At 41.6% G+C, this 24,862-nt stretch overlaps 1 protein-coding gene across 2 annotated transcripts in view; it reads left to right on the top strand.

Annotated features, from left to right (window-relative positions):
• ak8 (adenylate kinase 8) overlaps nucleotides 1-24,862 on the top strand; it is a 41,701-nt gene that overhangs the window by 13,024 nt on the left and 3,815 nt on the right. For both annotated transcript variants that reach the window (XM_010900098.3, XM_010900101.3), the window contains 8 exons: nucleotides 3,711-3,821; nucleotides 5,423-5,491; nucleotides 12,076-12,157; nucleotides 12,255-12,326; nucleotides 13,561-13,761; nucleotides 16,543-16,674; nucleotides 17,558-17,647; nucleotides 20,151-20,292. In XM_010900098.3, coding sequence (XP_010898400.2) covers nucleotides 3,711-3,821; nucleotides 5,423-5,491; nucleotides 12,076-12,157; nucleotides 12,255-12,326; nucleotides 13,561-13,761; nucleotides 16,543-16,674; nucleotides 17,558-17,647; nucleotides 20,151-20,292 — 899 coding nt within the window. The remainder of the gene's footprint in view (nucleotides 1-3,710; nucleotides 3,822-5,422; nucleotides 5,492-12,075; nucleotides 12,158-12,254; nucleotides 12,327-13,560; nucleotides 13,762-16,542; nucleotides 16,675-17,557; nucleotides 17,648-20,150; nucleotides 20,293-24,862) is intronic.

Below are 24,862 nucleotides of genomic sequence, written 5' to 3'. Positions count from 1 at the left end.
TTGGCCGTTGCCTGTGGAAATGCAAAATGTGTATATGCTAATTTGGCCTATAGGTTTTCTGGGTTCCTTCACACGAGCGAACGTGGGGCATATTTGTTTTATTTTCTGATTTACATAAAGTTTTTGTCATTTTCATTTGTTTTTGTTACATTTGCGATTAAAAAGTTTTTACTGTATGATTGTTGCTTTCACTTGGATTGTAAAAGCAAAGGGGGGAATATATGAAATAATTGTCTATAATGAAAAAGAGTTGAACTTAAAGTTCAAAGGGATTTAAATAGGTATTTAGAGAGTTACATGAAGAATTTTGTTTTTGTTTCATAGTTATAGCAGATAATTGGTTGCTGAAAAAATGTCCGTTCACAGTTTATCTAATTTGGTTTTCTGAAAAGTTTGTTTTATACAAAATCTAAGTAGAATACATCTTACCATTTTGAAATGGTTTAGCAAAAACAACTAATTTGATGGGATTGTTCAGGTATTTGATATTTGATTAGAAGTAATCCTTTTAATCTCATCCACTAGGGAATAAGTGGGTAAAAAGGTGCAGGGAGCACATTTGGTTATTCGTTACAGGTTTATACTGAGAAAGTAATTCTGCTTAAAGAGAGGTACAGACCCCATGGCGTGCCCAACTCACTGACACAAAACAAGTGAAATGGGTGGGGGGCTGTTCGAAATAGGTCTTTGTCTTGTTTGAGCTATTAAGCAGAGAAACAGACTAAATGGGGACATCAAATTGGGTATTCTAATTCCAGGTTTATTTACATATTCAATACCTCTTCATTATTTTTATTTTTATCATTTAAGTGAAACAATGGTGAATTCGAACACAATCAGATGTAAATTATATAGGTGAACTGAGAGTTGTCCATGAACTACTCTTTGAGAGTGATACTTCAATGTAAACAAACTATCTTAGCTGATGAGTAATTGAAACAGTGACAGGAAATGAGAAATTATGTACTGTTGTTATTTGTTGGTTGGTAAACTAACTATAGAAAAGAGTGGAATTGTTGTTTTGCTACACTAGCAGAACAGAAGCACCAGAAATGTTAATGTTTTAACGATACTGTTACTAATCTATTTAGTCAAAGGAAGAAGAAAGACATTGGGAATACGGTTTTGAGTGTTTGATGGAACTGGGTTACAAGCTAATGTACTGGACCTATTTGTGATGGTGTACTGTGCAGTTACAACTAATCTTCTCAAGGATGATTCACACTTCAGGTACCGGACATTTGAAAACAATTCGACTGGTTGGAGCCCACAGAGACTGAGCTTGGCTTAAAGGACAAGAGGCAGGTGGGCAGAGATAAGATGGACACACAAACACACACTCACATCCACACAGACTGGTCTACAGCTGCAAGCAGAGTCTACACTGAGGCGCCGCACATCTACAGAGAGGTCCCGGGTTCCTGTGAGCTGGACTAATCCTAGTCCTGACGATTCTGCCGTGAGATGGAGAAGGCAGCATCCAACCGAGCAGATGGGGGCTGAAGGAAAGCGCCGGTTCTGAACAACATCTACAGGGGCGCGGAAAAGATCTACTGCACAACATCATGCTACGCTGGTTGGGTCCATACCAGGTAACATCTCATCGGCTGTCCAGGTAGCTGAGAGAGGAACCTGCAGATTGACGACACACTCTACAGGAGGGCTTCGGAGTTCAAAGCCTGCAGCTATGGAGCTTTTGGGCTAAAACTGGTCATCTTGACATTCACAAGGGAGGACACACAGATTCTCCTGGCCTGGCTGATAAAGCAGCTGGAATGAAGACAACAACAGCTGCATTGGAGCTATGAAGGACAACACCTTGGAATATACATCAGATTTTTATGTCCTGTTACACCGGTCTACAAAGAAATGGTTCACAACTGACTATCTGACATTTGGAGGAGCAGTACATTTGGGATGATCTAATTGGAGTCCAGAGAGAGACTGAGTACTTAGTTGACCATGCGGTGAACAAGTAGGTTTTGATTGAGATAATGGTGAATTTGGATTAGACACAGCAGAACCAGAAAACCTTGGTCTCTCTTTCTGGTCACCTTGGATGCAAGATGAGGAGATGAGGAGAAGAAACTGAATCTCTTGTATAAATCATGGTGTACTCTATTCTTTACAACTTGTTTACATTCCAGCAATCTACCATGAAGTATTTTTACAACTGGTCTACAATAATTGATGTTTACATTTGTCATATTTCTGTTTAGGTAATGATCTTATTCTCAGTGACATTTATAGTTATTTTCACACCATAAATGGTGTGAAACGGGGGATTGTTGAGATAAATGTAGTTTAAATAATGCTGATTTAATAACCATGTATTCTTATGTTTTTGTTTTATTAAATTGTATGCTGCAGCCAGGTTAGGGAAATATGATTGAATACAATAACCATAAAGTTTAGAACTCCTTAAATTACACTCAGCCACACTCAGACTTTACACCTGGCTCTGATAGAGAGACAGGATTAAAACCCCACAATTAACATACAAATGAAACTGCCCCCTATACAGCACAAAGAGACCTTCTGTCTCCAGCCCCCTGATGTTATAGTCTAGGTTAGGACAATAGAATGTAAATTACTGTAACCTGGTTAAGATTTCACACCTGTATGCAAAGAACCTGTTGATCTATGCTCGAGAGTTAGTGCATGTCCTTCCTCATTGGATAGCGAAAACCAAGAAATTCGTCCAACATGTCACCATGCCAACGAAGAGCCAACAAGGATGGGTTTTACTCACGAGAGTGAAAAGTAACCGCCCCTGTGGCGGGAGTATTAAAACCAATGTTCGATCTTGTTTCTGGGCGAATATTTTGTGGAAGCTCGAGGGTTGAACAAATATTTGACCGCTGCAGTGTATTTCATGTATTTTGACTTATCAATTCTTATTAATAAATCTTTATGCTAAATTTCCATTTGGACCGGATCCTCGTCCTTCTTCAGAAATTCTGGTACACGTAAAATTCTTAACACTAGCCAGTCTCCAGACCTTAATCCCATAGAAAATCTGTGGAGGGAGCTGAAGGTTCCAGTTGCCAAACGTCAGCCTCGAAACCTTAATGACTTGGAGAAGATCTGCAAAGAGGAATGGGACAAAATCCCTCCTGAGATGTGTGCAAACCTAGTGGCCAACTACAAGAAACGTCTGACCTCTGTGATTGACAACAAGGGTTTTGCCACCAAGTACTAAGTCATGTTTTGCAGAGGGGTCGAATACTTATTTCACTCCTTAAAATGCAAATCAATTTATAACATTTTTGACATGGGTTTTTCTGGATTTTGTTGTTATTCTGTCTCTCACTGTTCAAATAAACCTACCATTAAAATTATAGACTGATTATTTTTGGTCAGTGGTCAAACGTAGTGATCAAATATTTTTTCCCTCAATGTATGAGAAGGGCTTTCTGAATCCGTTAGGAGTTATTGCCATTAGACAGTGTCATAGATCCAGTAGGATTTTATCAAACTGGGTATGAGAGAATAAGGGGTAAACATTTTTTTTTTAAATATGGTACGGTTTAGTATAGCGAACAGAACTCCTTGGTTAAAAAAAAAAAACATGTATCGTCTTAGAGATACTGACCAAAAACAAATGTCTGGATAGAAAATTTGACTGGATAGAAAATGTAATTACAGGGTCTTGGGAAAGTGACCACCTACTTTCATTTTCAAGCAGTTGTTTTTCTTCATCTCTACAGGCCCGGAAGCTTTGTGAACACATTAAAGCCATCCATATTACAGCCAGTAACATTCTGAAGGAATCCACTGACCTTACAAAGAAGGCACAAGAATACACAGCAAAGGAACAGGTATAATTTGGGGAATTATATTGTTTTTGAGAAGAACTAGAGACACTGAATAACTAGGGCCATTGTATTGGACAGGCATTCATGTAGGTAGGGGACCTCAGGCCATTGTCTCATTAGTGTACATATTGTTGCCTATTGCTGTCCATCGTTCTAAAAGGTCAAACAGTTTAGTACGAAATATTAAGTTCAGCTACATTTGAGGTGTATTTAACTGATTACATCGTTTACACCCGTGAAAATATGGGCTGTGAAGCTTAACCTGGCCCCGTGCATATCACCTACGCTCACACGTGCACACCTAAGTGCACCCGCATTACAGATACTGCATTTCCTTATTGGTGAATTATCATTCACACCCCCCACAAACAAATTTGGAGTTGAAAATGATTTGATCAAAATAACACTGTCCCTTGATCTTAACTTCACATGGAATATGGAATATGACAAGATCCATTTTCTTTATCTTTCATGTGCTTCTAAAGAGGTCATGAAAAAGAATAACCGCCTGACTAACGCACATCCTAATGCAACGCAAATAACTTGGCACATCAGCCAAAAAGTTGGATGAGAGGGAAGATAAGTTAGTTAAAAGAACCAGGAGGAGTACAGTGGACTACAGAAGCATGTCCCGGTGGTATAATTGTTTTAATTATCATTCCCCCTGCAATCTTTCAAGATTCTTCCTTCACCATAAAATACTGCCCCTTAAAAGGCCTATTTGGATAATTGAATAAAAAAAAAAACAGAATGGAGAGGAAGATGAAAGGCAATAAGTGTCAGAGTCAATCAGGAGAGTCTTAATCAGAGACCTTACTCATAAAGAACTTTGGAGTGCTGATCTCGGATCAGTTCCTACCTGACCATAAAATCTTATACATTCAGATGTTAAACGCTTGATACATAAGGCTTGCTTTGTTGTGTGGAAGTAAAACTGCTGTACCACAATGGTTTCTTGATTAAAGAACAGAAGTCTAGTATTTAACCCTGCTGCTGAACTGGGGTAGGGAGAAGGTCAGCTGCATTATAATTGAAGTATTCTCCTAGGATGATGGAGCATTGTCTCTTGTGAGTACCCTCCAGGTCATAAGATTGGGCTTGAAACAGAAGTGTTAAATTCAAGGATGGGTCATATAAAAACAGTGCTCACCTGGTCTTCCTGGAATTTTTGTTCCGCTGTAAATCGTTGTCTTTGTTACCGTTACCCATAGGCATAGGTCAGATTGATTTGCAGTGAAGGTCCCTAATCGAACATCAAACCTAGCAGGGTTTGCTTACAGTCTGCTTGCCCAGAAACATACTCCCAACTTCTTTCGAGATCATGGGCTACGCTTTCAGTGACTGCAAGATAGATTCCCGTCAGCACCTGCCAGTCTGCGAGGCTGTCTTGGTAGCATACCTGTTGTTCACAGCTGTGAGGGCAAATCCAATACCCAGTCAGATTTCTCTTGTTGAGGTGCCCCTTTTGGCAACAGTTCATGGGGATTTTGGTAAACGATCATATCCTAAATGGGGAGGGCGTGGTCAGTTTTGTTGAAAGCTTTCTAACACTTTTGCCCTTTGACTCTAGGTGACACTTCACTTGTTGGTGCTTGTGTTTTTAGGAAATTCCTGTTGACATTTGGATCAAGTTGATTCAGCAAAGGCTGTTGAAAATTGACTGCGTCCGACAGGTAAGAGTGCACACAACACACACATGGAAATCAACAAAACTTTCAAAAGATCGGCAAATGTTAATTATAACAAAGTATACTATCTTGCAGAGGAGGTCATTTAAAGTGTTAACATGATGATGTGAATTACACAATTGTGCAGCTCCATTCCCAGTGGATGGCCCCTTTCCTCCCTTTGGGATTCGGGTCTCTTTTGATAGAACATTAGAACTCTTTGAGGAAAACCCTCATTACAACCCTGTCCCAGCCTCCAACTCTCTGTGAGCTCCTCTCTAATGTCACGTGGGTACCCCACAAAAGAGTCAGCCTGCCCTCAAACTCTAACCCTGTTATCCTGACACTGTCTTTATCACACAGTCAATAAGCTCACTATCAAACAAACAGGAGCTATTCTTGATATAGGTATTTTCTCTCTGTAGTGTCAGTTGTCCCTGTAGTGGTGTGGGAAAAAAAGATGGAAGTCGTGTAATTTTTTTTGTATATTTTGTAAACTCTACAAATGGCTCTGCTTAGGCTGAATACATTATTAAACTTTTTCGCTTGGCTTCCTTTAACTTTCGCCTTTAAAGCGCTGTAGTTTGTAATCTGTTTTTTCTTTTTCATCTGATAATGGCTGTTTATCCCTTCAGGCTAAATGTCTGATGGTGTTTATCTGTTTATTTCATTATTTTCCGGAACATTTGCATAAATGGCTTTGATTAGGGGCTAGTTCTCAATACTGTACTTTAGCTTCTTGCTAGATCTGCTGTGGGATGTCATCTCTGTCGCAGACAAGCCCTCTTTTCATCTGGTGGTCCCTCTTTTCACACACATAAATGGAATAACAGCAAATTGATTGACACGTCGCATTGCAAGTGAACTCAAGGCCCGCCTGCTTAATTGCAGCTCCTCTTGTTCTCGACTGATTTTCGCTAGCTCTCCCCTTCCAAAAAAATAATAAAGCAATTGTGGAACGTTAATCATGCTTAATCTAGGTCGCTTGGGTGAAACTCTGCCTGTCATTACCACTCAAACTATTCAGTGTCTTTTTACTTCTGTTCTAGTGAGTCTGTTGTTTGTCAGAGTTTTGACTTGTAATCTTCAGGGAAATCATTGACGGGAAAAGTAGAGGGAAATGTAATAATGAACGAAGTGGCAGTGAAATAACAATGGAATTAGCGCACTGCTCTGGCACCTTTAAAAGAGGTTGAACTCTTGTGAGAAGCTGTACAGGCCACACAGGTGTATCAAAGAGCTCAGTCTCTCTAGACCTCTCATATGATTCCGCTCCAAGAAATATATTTGTTTTTAAAGTAAAAGAAAGGGTGAATATGCAGATCAGATGTATCATGCCGGCATGATCACACAGTCACTTCAGTGGATTTCTACATTTAGGCTTGCTAGTTTGAAAGCTTTGCAATATACTGTTTGAATTTCATAGTTTGAAAATGGCTTTAAGTTCATTTTGTGTATATTCTAGACAATGATTAATGAGTACAGTATGTACTAAAGCTTATATAAAGTATAAATATACACCGACCAGCCATAAGATTATGACCACTGACAGGTGAAGTGAGTTACCATGATAATTTCGTGAACATTTGTGATGTGTTAGAAACAGGAAAAATGGGCGAGCATAAGGACCTGAGCGACTTGGACAAGACAAATTATGATTGCTAGACGACTGGGTCAGTGCATCTCCAAAATTGCAGCCCTTGTGGGGTGTTTCCAGTCTGCAGTGGTCAGTACCTATCAAAAGTGGTCCAAAGAAGGAAAAGCGGTGAACTGGCGACAGGGTCATGGGCCGCAAAGGCTCACTGATGCATGTGGAGAGCGAAGGCTGGCTCATGTGGTCCGATCCAACAGACGAGCTACTGTAGCTCTAATTACTGAAAAAGTTAATGCTGGTACTGATAGAAAGGTGTCAGAACACACCTGCATTGTAGTTAGTTGCGTATGGGGCTGCGTAGCTGCAGACCAGTTAAGGTGCCCATGCTGATCCCTATCCGCTGCTGAACGTGCCTACAATGGGCATCAGAACTGGACCACCGAGCAATGGAAGAAGGTGGCCTGGTCTGATGAATCCCATTTTCATTTACAAAAATCCAGAAAATCACATTGTATGATTTTTAAGTAATTAATTAGCATTTTATTTCATGACATAAGTATTTGATACATCCGAAAAGACAAACTTTATATTTGGTAGAGAAACTTTGTTTGCAATTACAGAGATCATACATTTCCTGTAGTTCTTGACCAGATTTGCACACACTGCAGCAGGGATTTTGGCCCACTCCTCCATACAGACCTTCTCCAGATCCTTCAGGTTTCGGGACTTTCAGCTCCCTCCAAAGATTTTCTATTGGGTTCAGGTCTGGAGACTAGGCCACTCCAGGACCTTGAGATGCTTCTTACGGAGCCACTCCTTAGTTGCCCTGGCAACAGGTCATTGTCATGCTTGAAGACCCAGCCACGACCCATCTTCAATGCTCTTACTGAGGGAAGGAGGTTGTTGGCCAAGATTTCACGATACATGGCCCCATCCATCCTCCCCTCAATATGGTGCAGTCGTCCTGTCCTGTCCCCAAAAAAGGATGTTTCCACCTCCATGCTTCACGTTTGGGATGGTGTTCTTGGGGTTGTACTCATCCTTCTTCTTCCTCCAAACACTGGTGAGTGGAGGTTAGCTCTATTTTTGTCTCATCAGACCACATGACCTTCTCCCATTCCTCCTCTGGATCATCCAGATGGTCATTGGCAAACTTCAGACGGGCCTGGACATGCGCTGGCTTGAGCAGGGGGACCTTGCGTGCGCTTCTTCCATTTTCTAATAATTGCGCCAACAGTTGTTGCCTTCTCATCAAGTTGCTTGCTTATTGTCCTATAGCTTATCCCAGCCTTGTGCAGGTCTACAATTTTATCCCTGATGTCATTACACAGCTCTCTGGTCTTGGCCATTGTGGCGAGGTTTGGTTTGATTGAGTGTGTGGACAGGTGTCTTTTATACAGGTAACGAGTTCAAACAGGTGCAGTTAATACAGGTAATGAGTGGAGAACAGGAGGGCTTCTTAAAGAAAAACTAACAGGTCTGTGAGAGCCAGAATTCTTACTGGTTGGTAGGTGATCAAATGCTTATGTCATGCAATAAAATGCTAATTAATTATTGAAAAATCATACAATGTGATTTTCTGGATTTTTGTTTTAGATTCCGTCTCTCACAGTTGAAGTGTACCTATGATAACAATTACAGACCTCTACATGCTTTGTTAGTAGGAAAACCTGCAAAATCAGCAGTGTATCAAAAACTTGTTCTCCCCACTGTATATCTATATATTTATATACAGTTAAGCCCAGAAGTATTCATACAAATGAATAACATAACTGTTTCTGTTTTTAGCCATGACTTGCAGTTGACTAGTAACTGACTAGAGAACTACTGCTCTTCAGCTGTTCAGATGTTCTCAATTCATAGGTGATTAGATTGCTCTCTCATGGTGGAAATTACATATATATATATATTGGAACATCTTATCTTTTATTAGCATGAAAGGAAGCAAAACAAATGTGGAAATATGGAAGGGTGTGCTGAAATAGGAGAGAGCCTGAATCAAACCCATTCTGCAGAGATCTATGTGCACCAAAGGTAGAGGCTAAGACTGCTGGAACAGCCTTGGCCACAGTATGTGCTTAACTTAACAAATAATAGCTCAACATGACACAAGACTTTCATTTAAACTACCAATGAACTGAATTATTTTATACAAAGAGAAAGAATGGCTCATCTTTTGAAATCACGTCATATTGTATAGCTAGCTTTACATTATTTGCAATAAAATGCAGCACAATGAGTATAAAAGTCATCTCATCTCATCTTCATCTGCTTATCCGGTATCGGGTAATTTAATTAATGCATTACTGCATTGTTTATTAATTCAACTCTTACCCTCTTTTTTAATTTTATATTACAATAAAATGAATTGTTTCTTTAAATGGCATAATCCCGTTTGTTTTGCAATAACAACAAAAAAGATATGAAGTTGGCACAGTCATGTAGCATTGTTGTAATAATACTATAGATTGACTTTGAATTGCCCATTTAAAAGTAATGTTTTTATAACATGTTTTAGTATTTTTTTACCATAATCGTAACGTTTCCTAAACATTGAATGCTGATTCATAAGGCGTGGCGTCCTCTTATTGTACTCTATGATACATTTTTAGAATGAGCTTGAACCAGCACTAAATTTGTAGGATAATTTACAGTAATATCTGCACTTTCAAGTCCATTGAGAACGAGCCTACAGAGAGGCACTAAGTACCTTTTAATTGGTGCCGCATTGTCACCAGTTAACCCATAGCAGATAGATCGACAGACACAGCCTCCAGAGCACAATGGAGCTCCTGAGGGACATGTCCCGCGCAGGACACGGCTCCTTAGTAACAAAAACACACAGACAATGATTAGCTGATTAGCGGCGAGGGTGACTAATTGGCTGATTGTGCCGGGCCCATTGACTCCTTTATGTGGAGCGCGGCAGACTGCAAAAGGTCTCTCCCTCCCGGCTTGTTGAGCCACGCTCCCCTGCACCCTCGCCACTCGCCCCCTCCCCTCGCCCCCCCCCCCCCACCCCGGGCCTGCTGTTGAGCTCACCGTGACATCTGCTCGGCGCGTGTCCGTCCTGTGAAGCACACATGTACACACACACCCTTCCCGCTGCAGATGTTATGGTCCTGGGGTGCTGTCAGATAACCCAAACCCTTTTTGATGTGGGGATGAAACAGGACGGACTAGAGCCACCGTGCGGGACCCCAGGGATTGAGGAGGAGGAGGAGGAGGAGGTGTGGAGGGGATGTAGGCCAGGCAGAGGAGGTTGGGGGTTTTGTGAGACCTAGCTCATTAGAATTTCAATCAGGCCTGAGCTTTGGAGGCCTGGCTGGGAGTCTCCCCCTGCCTCACCGCAGAAGCCCTTGCCCATGTCTCCCTTGGGACTGGTGAAGAAGTACAGCGCTAACAGGAGCTGGTCTGGACCAGTCTGGTTTACTCCTCAATTAACCTGCTGTTGATTTGGGCTCAGTTACCACTCAATAACGTAGTAACTACCTGCTGGGCAAAAAGCTGGTTGAATGGACAGAGTTTTCTTGTCATTGCAACAGCAACAATGTGACAGAAAAAACAGGCGGAATTATCCTTTTTTTCCCCCAACTTTTAACATAAATCCAATTACATGTTTTTTTTTTGCTTCACGTTGAAATGACATCAGCTGACTCAACCCCAGTCGTCTGCACTGTTGGTGGGTACATGAACACCTCATGATCACCTCAATAGTTCACTTAAACTGTCCCTTCCACTGAAGGTCCAGGCTATTGTATCTGTGCCGTTTGTCTGTTGGTTTTAACTACGCTTCTAATGTGGAGAACAGAGGAGCCAATTCAAGTTTTTAAAGTGCCCATTGTGATTCCGAGGTGGACTCAGCTCCCATTAACAGCTCATGGGCAGCGCCGCCACAAAGGCAATCAAATGTTTAATGGGAAAGGAAGTAGGAGAAAGAGTTTGTCTGCATGTGTGCGTGCGATTCAGGTATTGCCGCAGATAGTGGTTGAAAGATCCAAGGATAACAAAGACAGATTTCAAACAGACCCGGGAAACTTGGCAGCACACCCCACCATTCCTCTGATAATACTGAGATCTATAAATGTTTGCCATGGTTGTATATTTATTTGAAGATTATTCATTGCAATAATAAGTTGGCCTTAACAAGCACTTGAGGGAGCTAGTTCTTTTCCTCGTCTTTATTTTCCTGCTCCATTGCGCTATAAGCCGGGTTTTAGGAGGCCATTAGTAACAGAGTTTTTTTTTTTTGTGGCTAATTAATGATTTGCATGTTGCCTTTCTACTTTTTTGTAAATTGTGAAAAGGAACTGGAGAATTAGACAAGTTTTCAAGGCAGATGAATTTAACCCACCTTTTGACTTCTTTCCACTTCTTAAAGGGTTAGTGCCCATGCTTTTTTTTACATATTCATGTCATTTTGCAGACTCTTCCCTAGAATATTTGGGAATAACTGTCTTGCTTAAGTGCAGAAGGACACTGGGCATATTTTCTACATACTAATCTAAGTTATTGTTTCAGTTAGGGTCTTGGTATAACTGCATTGTACATAAACAGAAACTTTTTATCACACTGAGAGAAAGACCGTTCCCATGAAGTGAATAATATTCTTATTCGCCATGCTATTATCTTGTGAATTAGCATTTTAGGTTTCAGAATAGGCTACTGGATAGAATTGGAGTTTAGTTGCAATTTTATGCATTTTAGTCACGTTGCTGTGTACACAATAAAACAACCAAACGTTATAACTCATACTATATCACTTACGATTCATAATAAAGATGGGAAAATAAAGTGCAGTTTCTTGGACACAGATTAAGCTTAGTCCTAGAATCTAAAATTATTCCACATGGTGGTTCTCAGTTAAGATTTGTTCAGAGTCCAGACCTACTCTGTTTAGGTAAATAGTCCCTTGATGTCCTGTTTGATGAAAGGTCTATTGTTTTGATCCTGGTTTAAGCCATGGTTTGGGGTGTGTCGTTTGTGCTGTGTCCAGGGCTGGGTGTTGGAAGGGATTCCTCAGACGCACAGAGAGGCTGTATCCCTGCAGGAGGCTGGAGTCATTCCGGATCATGTCGGTTAGTGCCCAGTTTACCTAAGTTTTACATTTGCTTATTTCCTCGCTGTGTCTGTGTGAGTGTTAACTCAAGGACCTATTCATGTGTTGCCTGACAGTGTTGCTAGAGGCTCCTGACGCAGTGTTGATTGAACGGAGCCACGGCAAGAGAGTAGACCCCATCACCGGTGGTAAGACGGCGCGGAGCACTGCAGATGTCTTCCAGTGTGCCGATCCTCCCGAGGGATGGGGGATAAAACTGATACAGAGAGGCATTCCTAAGCCAAAGAGCACCCTTTTTTATAATGCACATCATTACCACAAACCCACATCCATATTGAACCTGTTTTCTGAATCCCCAACATGGCTCTCCTTGAGAACAAATCCTTAGAGTATTACAAAGCCGTGATATAATGAACAAAAGCCTCAGCTCCCAATAGGTTTGTTATGGTGAGGATGTACTCGATCAAAATAATTGCCATCTCTGTTCTCCTCGTGCCGAGGTCTCATTTTGCCTTTGTCAGTAGAATTGCATGTCTGGGGCAAATTAGCTTGCTTTTTTTTTTACTACAAAGCTGCCCAAGTACTCAGAGCCCATTTTATTTCTCAAACTTGCAGAATTTGATTGTCAACTTGATGAGCTGATTGGTACCTGCCTAAACAGTAACATACTGATTAGAACTGCTAGTCAATGCATAACCAGACTGTTGGGGTCTGACTTCATGTCTGGAGTCTGACTTCATAGATAACTCCATCCCTGTCATCGAGTCGTTGGCTTTTATTCACAAACAATCTCAGGATAGTTGGGAATGCTAGGACCCAGTTGCCTTTAAGATCATAGCACATTTTATTACATGGATAGGAGGTACCTGACATTAGATCAGAACTTTTACTCTGAGAAGCTTAATCCCGTATTAATAGAAATCCATTAAATATATATATTCTATTTTTAAAAGATTTTCTTAGGAATTGTTATGCTTTATGTATAATGACGGTGAGGAAAAATAGATTTTTTTTGGGGGGGGGGGGGGGTGAGCAGTGGGCCAGATTTAAACCCATGCTACAGTGGTACATTTAAACCCAAGGCAGCCACTTAGATGGATAAACTGTCTTAGCCCACTAAGTAATACATGTCATTAATACATTTTAGCATACATGTAAAGTGACCTAATCATATATGTTTCTTGAAATGTAGTTTAATGCTTGAAATAAGGTGTGAATTGCAGATGGCAGCACAAGCTGAAAGATGTCAATGAAATTGAAAAATGTAGAAATTTGGTCTTCATGGAGAATGTGTCCAATGTGTTCTCTTGTCTCATAAAAAAAAAAACCTAGGCCACATGTATTTAATGTTTTCATATGTATTTAAACTTTTAAATTTGTTCTTGACTACAGATCCGGATTTTTTCTTTTATACCTGTATAGATATATACCATGTCACGTTCATTTGGCCCGAGGATAATGAAGTTGCGCATCGTTTGGAGCGCCAAACATCTGATTCAGAAGAGCAGGGAGTCACCCAGCTGATGAAGCAACATCAGGAGGTTACCGCCCTTCGCAGGACCTACCAATACTGCCTGAAGAGCATTGATGCCGACCAACCGTTTGTGGACGTGTTTGACCAAGGTGAGACACAGAACCACAGTCTAGGAGGCAACTTTAACAAACATATTTTTTTCTACACAGACTTATGCTGTTTCCCACACTTATCCTGATAGTGAGTACATCCTTTTCACTTCCAAGACCGACTAACCAGTGCCTAGACGTACCTGTGTGTTTACGTTTGTGATAAGAATTGAACTACACTTTGGGAAGTATTGCTGTGCAGTACAGAAGGACAAATATCCTTAAGCCAGACGAAAATGCTGACTGACACGTCGTCTTATTCCACAGGGACAGTAATGAGTTCAATCAATTCTTGCTCTTTGTTGTATGGTTACCTGAGACATAGATTTGCAGTTGGCGACAGTCCCCATCGCAGTTCTTGGAGGATTCGTCTCACAGCATCACAGGGTCATTATCATTTCCTCAGACTTCGTCTCTAAGCCGAAGGTAGTGGAAAATTTACCCACTAGGGTGCCGTTTGTGATACGCTGGTTCTGCACCACGCCCCCCCCTTTTGGCGGGAGGTCAGCACTGCACTGCAGCAGACCCGAGGGAAGGCATCCGCTCTCCTTCCTGTCAGCCCAGTTGACGGACAGGGAGCTTGCCTAAGGCAGAGCTCCAGGCAAGGGAGCTCCCGCGTGACAACCCGGGGGAGGAGAAGCAGCCGTAGCAGCTGTCAGCTGCACCATTAAAGCCAGCCCAATACAACCTGTCTCAACATTACACCACGTGGATTGACAAACTAATCCTGTCATTCTGTCTGTCATGGGTGGCATGGTGGAAGTAGAAGGCTGAATGTAGGAGCTCTACAGTGGACAGGAATTGGGCTACAACCGGTTTGCGCTAAAAACCGAATTGCCTTGGCTAGAATTTTACGAAGGGAATTTCCCCTCTTTTTATTATATATCTAAATGTTTACTTTGTCTTTTTGGATTAGTGTAGAGCAAACCTACAGTACTGTACAAACATGTGGTTTTCTTCTTTCCAAATTATTGAAGAATTAGGAACCAATCATCCTCTCAGAATCCAAGCCAAGGGCTTCTTTCCCAAAAAGCATACTATGCCTTTTATAATGTACTCATGTTGACAAAGGCCCCCAATCAGGGAACCTATTGTTGATAAAGATGATGTTAGAAATGTTATCTAATGTGTCCTATTTAATACACAAAAGCAGAGCTACTATGTAAAAGTCTGAAATGAAAATGAGAATAGGGTGCAATTGAGTAAGCAGATGGGGTCTGCAATTGCAGATGGAGATTAGGAACGTGTGGTCGTTTATTTGTGTCGACAAACTCGGAGCTGCGTTTTCAGCTTGATTAGTAAATGAAAGGTTTCCGTAATGGCACCATTTATAATTAATCAACCTCTTATTTTGCTTGAGTTAAACGGGGTGCCACGGAAATGTTTAGAAAATGTCTTCGCTATTAAGTATTCATAAGTTGTGGTTGAAATACCAAATGGGATTTAAAAAAAGGTTTGTTTGAAAATAGATTTTTATGCAAATTCAGATGAATCCTTTATTGTAACCAGTTGTCTCTGCTTTAGCAATTCAAGCATGTTAGTCAAAAGCAGTGAGATGAACAGGCATTAGGTTTCCATTATGCAGTTCCCCCCTGTTTGTTGCACAGTCACTGTTTATCACAGAGTGGAGGTACAGCTCTAATTAGAGGTGTAGGGTGGTTAGTCCCAATTAGTTTGTTAATCGCAGCCTGTTCAACTTGAGGTCTATCATTGGGACAAACAGCATTGTTGTGGTTCGACCCGAACGAAAACAGCTGTTAGCTTCGTCCTGAATGTCAAACTTCAAACAAATACCCCCTGGAACCAAGGGGGTGGGGGGAGTCAGACAGTGGGAGAATACCTCTCATGATTTATAGATAAGCTCCTTTAAATTCGGATTAGCCCGCTGGCTTGGCCATTATTGCTCCGTGGCAGTGAATATGGCTTTACACAATCTCAGCCAGCCCCAATGCAACAGTTCACGTCTACAGTCTAGTCTTAAAAAATATTGAATGGGGAAATGTGCACGGACACGCTGTGGCGTTTGAACGGTTCTCGATTGGTGTAGGGGATCTAACGTGCTGGGAAAACATTCCTTACGTGTGACACTACAGCCCACAGCCTGTACAGTTGACACTACAGCCCACAGCCTGTACAGTTGAAACTAGGCAGAATGTGTCTTTGTACTCCAGACTCAGATCAGCATGACACTCATGTCCTCTGGATCCTTTCTTGTTTGTTTTTTACCCGTTGTTGATATAAGTAAAACCTGGTGTGGTTGTCTGCCCAATAGCCCACCTGTGACATGGACTGACTAGTTGTGTAGTTTTGTGCACCACTGTTGTACTGTGCCGTTCTTTCAACTAGCGTTGCCATTCTCCTTCGACCTGCCTCATTAAAGAGTTGTTTTCCCCATAGGAATGTCTTTGACTGTGTGTTTTTGTTTTGCACACTGGTCACTGTAAGCCCTAGTTGAAAAGCTCAGGACACTTTTGAGGGATACTGGAACTAATGTGTTTGCCACCAACGTTGAAATCCCGCTCTTTGTCACCTAGGTTACGTGTTTTGCCTATTTTAACGTTCAATTGAACTGTACCTAAATGCCTCTACCTGTCTGCTTCATACATACAATTGAAATAAAAAATAATTACTGTTACTTTACTTTGTAAGATATCAATATTAACAACGGACACTAACTTACAAGTACTGAGAAGTGAATTAGAGAAAATAAAATAGTAAATATCCTTTCACGACAAGGACCAGGCAAAGTTTTTCTTCTGTGATTCTTGTCTCTGCCCACAGTGCTGACGTACGTTCTCTCTCGGCATCGTTCCGTGGCCCCTCACACCCCAAGGGTACTCCTCTTTGGGCCCCCGGGCTCAGGCAAGAGCCTGCAGGCGAAACTCATCTCTCAGAAATACAACACGGTCAATCGTAAGTTCCCACGCGTAACAGCTTTTTTCTGTCCCTCTCAGTGTGTTCCTTACTCTGGGGACTTTTTCAGACCTCTACAGAACATTCATTCATGTTTATGAAAATCTAACTTTGGTAGTCATGCAGCAGGCTATGGACATGCAGTAGGCATGTCTCAATGACTAGCTTGCCTGAATCCTTTGGGCGGTACCCTCAACGAGACAAAGTCAAAGTAGGATACTATGAAATTGGGAGAAAATGGGGTAAAACTTGATTAAATAAAATATATTTCCCTGGTTGTAATGTTAAACTCAACATTTGAAGTTATTTTGACTCCAAATCGGGTTTCCAGTGTTCTTAAGTATAGTCACAGAAGCCAGCATTTTTGGATGTGGTTATTCTGTTTAAAGCCAGTTTATGTCAGAATGTGAATGTGATTACCAGTTTGCAAACTGGAGAGGAGATTTGATGCTCTGACGATAAGTATCGAGACAACAATTGGAAATGTAGGTTTACAAATACGGTATGGGGAGAATGAATGAGCTTCATTTGCGTGTATGTTTAAACACAGACCTTGATTGAAATGTTTCCTTTTTCACACAGTGCATAGCCCCCCCACCAACCCCCGCTCCTACACTGCCATTTCATGTTTATTTGCAACGACTTTCATTTTCCATCCTCCTTCTGTACTTGTTTACATTTATGTGGTTACGTCCCAAACACTCGCCCTTCCCTATTTAGTGAATTATAGCCGGGGCCAATGTAGGGAACAGCTTGCCAATTGGGACGTAGATCGTGACACTAGGAACAGGAGCTGTCATTTTCCAATTCTGTTCCCTTCCCAACCTGAAAGTTTACAATTGTGTATTCTGTTTATTTTGTACCCCCTCCTCTTCCCTTGTAGTCTGCTGCAGTGAGCTTCTGGAGGCAGTTTGTGCCGATGCCACCAGTATGGGAGAGCTCATTAAACCTTACCTGGAGTCTGGACAGCAAGGTACGAGGCCGGTTGTGCAAGAGGTTGCCGATACACTCACCCCTGAGATAAGTGTTACCACTGCTCACACGCATATATACAAAGGAGGTTGCCAGGTTTTGATACTTATTACTTGCGTAGATATTGTCCATATACTTTTACAAAGAAAATTAAAAATGGGCACAGCACTGTGATGGCTATTGATGGCCATTGTGTTCATAAGATTTACCTGTGGTTCCTCTTTCAATGAGATGCTTTTAGCGGCCCAGCCTGGATGTAAACAGCATCGCGGGGTGGGTGTGGGGAAGAGTCCAAATGGACGTGTCCACAGAGACAGGGGACAGTGAGTGTCCCTTCCCATGCAATAGTAATGAACAGCTCCGGAATAGCTGGAGTGGTTTGCCCAGGAGAATTCTATTAGCCCCCAGACTACTTACTCCTCATTTCCATTCCGAAAAGCAGCAACAATTCTTCTCTCATGTGGATGACAACTAAGGAGACTTTGTCTTGGAGTAATTCTATTGATAGGGGGAGAAATAATTTCAGTCAAAGTTTTCAACGGAAAGAAATATTCTTGTCTTTGCGCTGCTGTCGCATTATATCCTGAGGAGAGTAATGTTAAACTTGTCATTTAGATGAGGCTGCTGCCACACCCCAGAGAGAGCATGGAGCTGCCAATCACTGTGGCGGCCACGGACTGTGTCTGGGCCACTCGCCTAGAGCAACTTTTTATTAATTTAATAAAGCATCACCCGGGGACTGGGTCCAATGCAGACGTGTGCTTCCAAGACATGCTGGGTTCAAGCTTAATGAGGGCCCGGGCTCGTACACAAATCTCTCACTTGCATATGCACATGGACAAGGGCTACACGTGCACAAACATATTTGTGCACACATACAGCACATAAACACCGGCTTAATCTGGGTCAGGCTAAAAATAGCCCGAAGAGTCCATTTGCGACTGTTTACCACCAGAAGTAGCACCGCTGGCCTCTGAAGTGTGGAGGAACGATTTACAACCTTACTGCAAACCATCGCTTGATTTGGAGTGAGGAATATGCATGGGATACACTAATTGTTGTGTTTCAGTTCTGCTATGTTGTTGAACCAGGCTTTATCTTATCCAGTGGGAGAGAGGCGGCGTTTGCTATTTGAAGACCTCTCCCTGTCTTTCTCCCGACCCCCTTCTCGGTGACATGGAGGTTTAGAGGGAGAGGAGCTTGCTTAAATAATTTACCAGTTGATTAATAGACTCGCTGGGGTATAATTAGGGTGGCTAGTGTAACCAGTCCATTGCTTCAGGGATTTGGAGAGCCGCATTATTAAGGAAAAATGGGAAACAGTGTTTCGATGTGGAGGGGGGTGGAAACGAAAGGGGAAAGAAGAAACCTTCTTCAGGCTGCCTGACGTTTGATGCCGCTTCTGCAGCCGGGAGAAGCATGGGGCTGTTTGATGTGGAAATTGGACAGTTTGAATCCATCAACTTTAATTTTTCACAGGCTCTTGGGTTTTGGCTCTGATTTTGTATTTCCTCTCTCAAATAATATAATTCTTTTTTTTTTCTTATCCTCCCCTTCCTTTTCATTTTCTGCCATTTTTACTTTACCTTTCGCACACACTTTTTCTTCTTCTGCCTTCACCTGAAAGCAATCACTTCACCTTTCTTTTGTAATGCCATCATCAACATAAACAATGCCTGTCATGCAGCAGCTAGCTGTTTCCTGAGTGGAAGGTGTGTGGAGTGTCTTCCAGGGAATGTAAACATGAATTTGTCTGACACTTTTCCAACTTTCATTCTTTTGTATCTGGATACATTCCTCCTCGATTTTGAAGATAACATATGAAGCAATGAAAGCCTGTCTTTGAAGATAACACCTGAGAAAAAGCTCTCATGTTGATCATAATGTGTTTCCTGAACATATTTCCCCTCAATAGATGCCATGGCCTTTCAGAGTGTGTGTGTGTGTGTGTGTGTGTGTGTGTGTGTGTGTGTGTGTGTGTGTGTGTGTGTGTGTGTGTGTGTGTGTGTGTGTGTGTGTGTGTGTGTGTGTGTGTGTGTGTGTGTGTGTGTGTGTGTGTGTGTGTGTGTGTGTGTGTGTGTGTGTGTGTACATATATATATAATTATTATTAGATAGTTTTTTATGTACTAGTTTCCGGTATAGCTAGAACAATGTGTTTAGAAAAAAACATCCAGATTGTATTTCTTTAGATGAGTAGGTTGTTGTTTGTCAACGAGTATCAACATTTATGTCGGCTTGTCAAGTATAATTTATCCCCCTCCGTATTTTATTTTGGTTAACTTTTCTAAGATAATCACATGTATGAGAACCTTCCATGTGTATAAGAATTGCTGCTATTTTTGAATACTTAAATTTTTCGGAATTCTTAACAACAGGGCCTGTGTTTCAGTTTCTAATATATTTTCATTGAAAAGACAGGCCTGACACTACAGGAATTTTAACCAAAAAATACTAGCCAGATTCTATAATTATATGTGCTTTTTTATCCCTGTGTTTCTTCAGTTCCAGACAGCATGGTGCTGCAGATCCTAACAGATCGTCTCAGCAAGCTGGACTGTACCACGCGGGGTTGGGTGCTGCATGGGTTTCCCAGAGACCTGGAACAAGCAGAGAAACTCCAGGAGGCCAACTTTATCCCCAGCAGGTTGGCCTTTTCAACTCAAGTTCTGGGCAGTTTTAGAAATGTATTTTTCAAACCGATATTTAAATTGACTGAGACAAGTTAGTGTGCTTATTCGAGTTAGGATTAGGGTTATTATTCAGAAAATCCAGTTTGTCTCTGCATTACATGACTGATGGATTATGTGCTAACCTGGTGGAACCATTCACGTTTTATTAAAATAGATTTGTGAACACAGCGATTAGGCTAGTTCCCCCAGGCTAGTGGCACATAGGCTTCTTTGCTAAAGAAGAGGTCTGATTACTCCTGCCAGCAGCAGTCCATTGCCATCTAAATGCGGGTCGGTTAATTAAACACTAGGAGAAGAGTGAGGATGTGTAGCGAAGACCGACCCTTTCTCAATGTAGTACACTACTACTGTCCAGGATCTTGGGTAGGACCACGTGGATAGGTCCTATCATTACCAGTGATTGGTCTATCTAATTATACATACATGTGGACACAGGCTCAGATCACCTGCCATGGAGACTCTGGTTACCCACCAGGGACATCGGCTCCCCTTGGATCTGATGGCAGGTACTGATTATCCCAAGTTATTTTCTCGGCCTGTGCCCCAAATGGCACCTTTCTTTTAAAATGCACTACATTTTTGGACACTGGTCAAAAGTAGAGCACTAAATGGGGGAATAGGGATTTGGGATAAAGAATATGTCATTATATAGCAAATGTATAATTGCTATATTACAATTACATTTGTAGAACGCAACTTCTTATTGCTCCAAACTCATTGTTACTTACTGCCATGACAATTGTAGATTATTCCTGCACCATGACTGTTGACACAGAAACCAAGTAGGGTTATCCCACTAAGGTCTACTCTTCTTTAAATAACCCTTCTACTTACAGGGGCTGACCAGAATTCTTTTGGCACTTTGAAGACATCAGGACATATTTTTTTTGTCTTTACAAAAAACAACATGCATGGTCTAGTGAGCTAAGCCACAGATTTCAGAACAAGCGTACCGGTGCAAGAATGGGCCCACTACTATAATAGCACTCCTCTGCCGATTCATCATTGTCCTCTCTAATAAGAAAAATCAGTCTGTTTCATGAAGACCCTTTTAGTAGCCAAGTAATCATAATTTGGGGGGAAAAAATTAATAAACATACACAGGCCCAAGAGGCAAAAATATTTACTAGCCCATCTGGCATTTACCAGAAATGCCAGTGGTCAGTCAGTTTCTGTAGATTAATTTTATTTCTGTGGGAAATACTGTGAAATTTCATCGTTTTTGTTGCCTGTAAATGTGTCCAGAGAAATTCCAATTTTGTTAAGGATTCTTTGCCACTGATTTCTCCTGTGTATTCCAAGATTTTGTTTGTTTGTTTTGCACAGGCAATTGGAAACAGATACAGAAAGTGAGATTATGTTCAAGTGATGTTCCTTGTGCTATACATTCACCAAATAATTGGGTTGTTATTGGCGGAAATGATTAGAACTAACTACCTGCCTGTGACTATGAACTGAAATCTTCATTCAATTGAAGGTTGGCATGATCATTTGGTTTTCTGATTTTTATTGAATGGACAGTTGGAGAATCACACAGTTTTAATAGGTGTGCAGAAGCAGTAGTCTATCAGAAATGTGTGCATATATATTTATTCATATATAGTGGTCCGCAGAGACTTTCTGTGTTCCCCTGAAGAGATGCAAGGGGGCTTACGCATTTGGTGCCCAGGGTTCCATTACAGTTAACTGTCTTGCTCAAGGACAGATAAAAAAAAATAAGCCAGCTCTGGGATTCACTCCAGCAAACATGCTTTAACCACTTGGCTACCTGCTTTAACTGCTAGAGCCATCTACAGTAAGATCTCTATTCCATGTATCATATAATCGAATATGGGAATTTACCTCCAACATGAAGATATCTGCAGTGGAAATACAGTTTTGCGCATGAGTTTGCATACCCTGGCAGAAATGGTAAAATGTTGGCATTAATGTTGAAAATATGACTGATCGTGCAAAAAAAATTAAGATATTTAAGGATAGTGATCATATGAAGCCATTTATTATCACATAGTTGTTTGGCTCCTTTTTAAATCTTAATGGTAACAAAAATAACCCAAATGGCCCTCATCAAAGGTTTACATACCCTTGAATGTTTGGCCTTGTTACAGACATGCAAGGTGACACACAGGTGAAAATGGCAATTAAAGGTTAATTTCCCACACCTGTGGATTTTTAAATTTCAATTAGTGTCTGTGTATAAATAGTCATTGAGTTTGTTAGCTCTCATGTGGATGCACGGAGCAGGCTAGATACTGAGCCATGGGGAACAGAAAAAGAACTGACCTGCATAACAAGGTAATGGAACTTCATAAAGATGGAAAAGGATATAAAAAGAGATCCAAAGACTTATTAAGAAATGGATCTCTTGATACAGAGACAAGGTCAGGTAGACAAAGAAAGATTTCAGCCAGAACTGCCTGAAGAATTGTTCAGGATACAAAGAAAACCTCACAGGTAACCACAGGAGAAATACAGGCTGCTCTGGAAAAAGACGGTGTGGTTGTTTCAAGGAGCACAATACGACGATACTTGAACAAAAATGAGCTGCATGGTCAAGTTGCCAGAAAGAAGGCTTTACTGCACCAATGCCACAAAAAAGCCCTGATTACAGATTACATATGCCCAACAACACCTTGACATGCCTCACAGATTCTGGCACACTAATTTGGAGTGACAAGACCAAAATAGAGCTTTTTGGTCACAACCATAAGTGCTATGTTTGGAGAGGGGTCAACAAGGCCTATAGTGAACATAATACCATCCCCATTATGAAGCATGGTGGTGGCACAGGGAATCTTGTGAAAATTGATGGCAAAATGAATGCAGCATGTTATCAGAAAATCCTGGCAGACAATTTGCATTCTTCTGCACGAAAGCTACGCATGGGATGCTCTTGGACTTTCCAGCACAACAATTGACCCTAAGCTCAAGGCCAAGTTGTCCCTCCAGTGGTTACAGCAGAAAAAGATGACGGTTCTGGAGTGGCCATCACGGACTCCTGACCTTAATATCATGGAGCCATTGCACACTATTCTCTATATATTGCTCTACTTTTGACCATGGGCCATAGGAAAGAGGGTGCCATTTGGAACAATACCATGACCTATCCAGACCCTCTCTCGATCAGTAGTAGGATATCATAGTGGTCTCCTTCTGTCTCCTCTGTCCGGCCTGCAGTGTGGCATTAAACACTATTAAAGATGTTGGTAAATACTGCATAATGTCCAGAAGTCTCTCCGGCAACACTCCTCCATTAGCCCACATTAACAGCCCCTGGCGTCAGCGCTAATGGCAGGAGACCTCATTTGCATAGCATTAGCTTAATTGACTCAGAGGCTTGCAGCTTGGCGGAACAATGGAGAGATGATGTTACTGATGACGACGGTAGGGGCAATAGGTGGCCGATTTACCTGACAGCTTTATTAACTAAGCCCTCTCATGTTACCTGGGCTTTAGAGCAAATAAATAAATCAGGCGAGTGGGTGGGCGGGGGCCACATGGAACAGTGCCAACGCATCATCAGGTTTTAATGCGCCTGGAGGCGAAGGAACTGGCAGGGGCGTGGGCAGCCAAGGAACTGGCACGCCTTCATGGTCGGAGGAGCTGGAGAGATCCCTTTACCCATTTCCTAAAAGGGCTCAGGCTCCCGTAACCGGATGAATATGAGCCTGCCGAATCTACCACGATCTAATATGGCCTACTGTCGTGGGAAATGGAATCTAAAACACTTTGAATAGATGGAAAGGGATACTTGATTGTCTTGCAGTGTGGGATACTTCATCAGTCATCAGTTTTGTTCTTCCTCCTAGCACCGACTTTGCCGATAGCTACTTCATTGTGAAGTGTACTTTAAAGGGTTTTGTAGTTGTTACCTATCGTAAAGCATGATCACTGATTAAGTCACTCTGTCTGCTAAATTACTATATTACTAAATTACTATACGTCAAAATTTGTTTCAGAACCCTTCGGTTGGTACTTCAGGTACCCCCAATAAATACTGCTGAACATCTTGCTACCCAGTCATTTGCTCTATAATACCCAAACAAATGTTTAAAGGCCCTTTTCTGTTTTGAATTAACTTACTGTATAACTATCACTTACTGAGAAAAGGGGCCAGATCGAGTGCTGGTGCTCTTGTCTTTGTTATGTAAAATGAACCACCTGATCCCGAAAAAGGATAAGAAAGCAAAGAGAAAATAACCCCCATGGATATCTTCCCTTCGTCAGATAATGGAGGATGTCTTTCCTCCGGTTTCTTCCTTGGCACAGCAGTCTGATTGCTTTCCAAAAGCCGATCAATCACTTTGGACAGAGTCTTGTTGGGTGAATGACATCGTGGCCGTCTGTCACTCAATCAATGTCCGGTCCTATCACAGGAAGGCATTACAGCACAGAGGCTGACTGAGTCCCAAAGCGCACCTTGTTCTCTAAATAGTACACTACTTTTATGGCACAAGATAGTCTCTGAAGTCATGGAGTGTCTTGGGGTTTCTTCATTTGGATCAAACTTCACCTGACTTGTTT

This window comes from Esox lucius, chromosome 13 (genome assembly GCF_011004845.1).
Source record: "Esox lucius isolate fEsoLuc1 chromosome 13, fEsoLuc1.pri, whole genome shotgun sequence".
NCBI lineage: Eukaryota > Metazoa > Chordata > Actinopteri > Esociformes > Esocidae > Esox > Esox lucius.
This window is presented reverse-complemented; position numbering and strand designations above follow the sequence as displayed.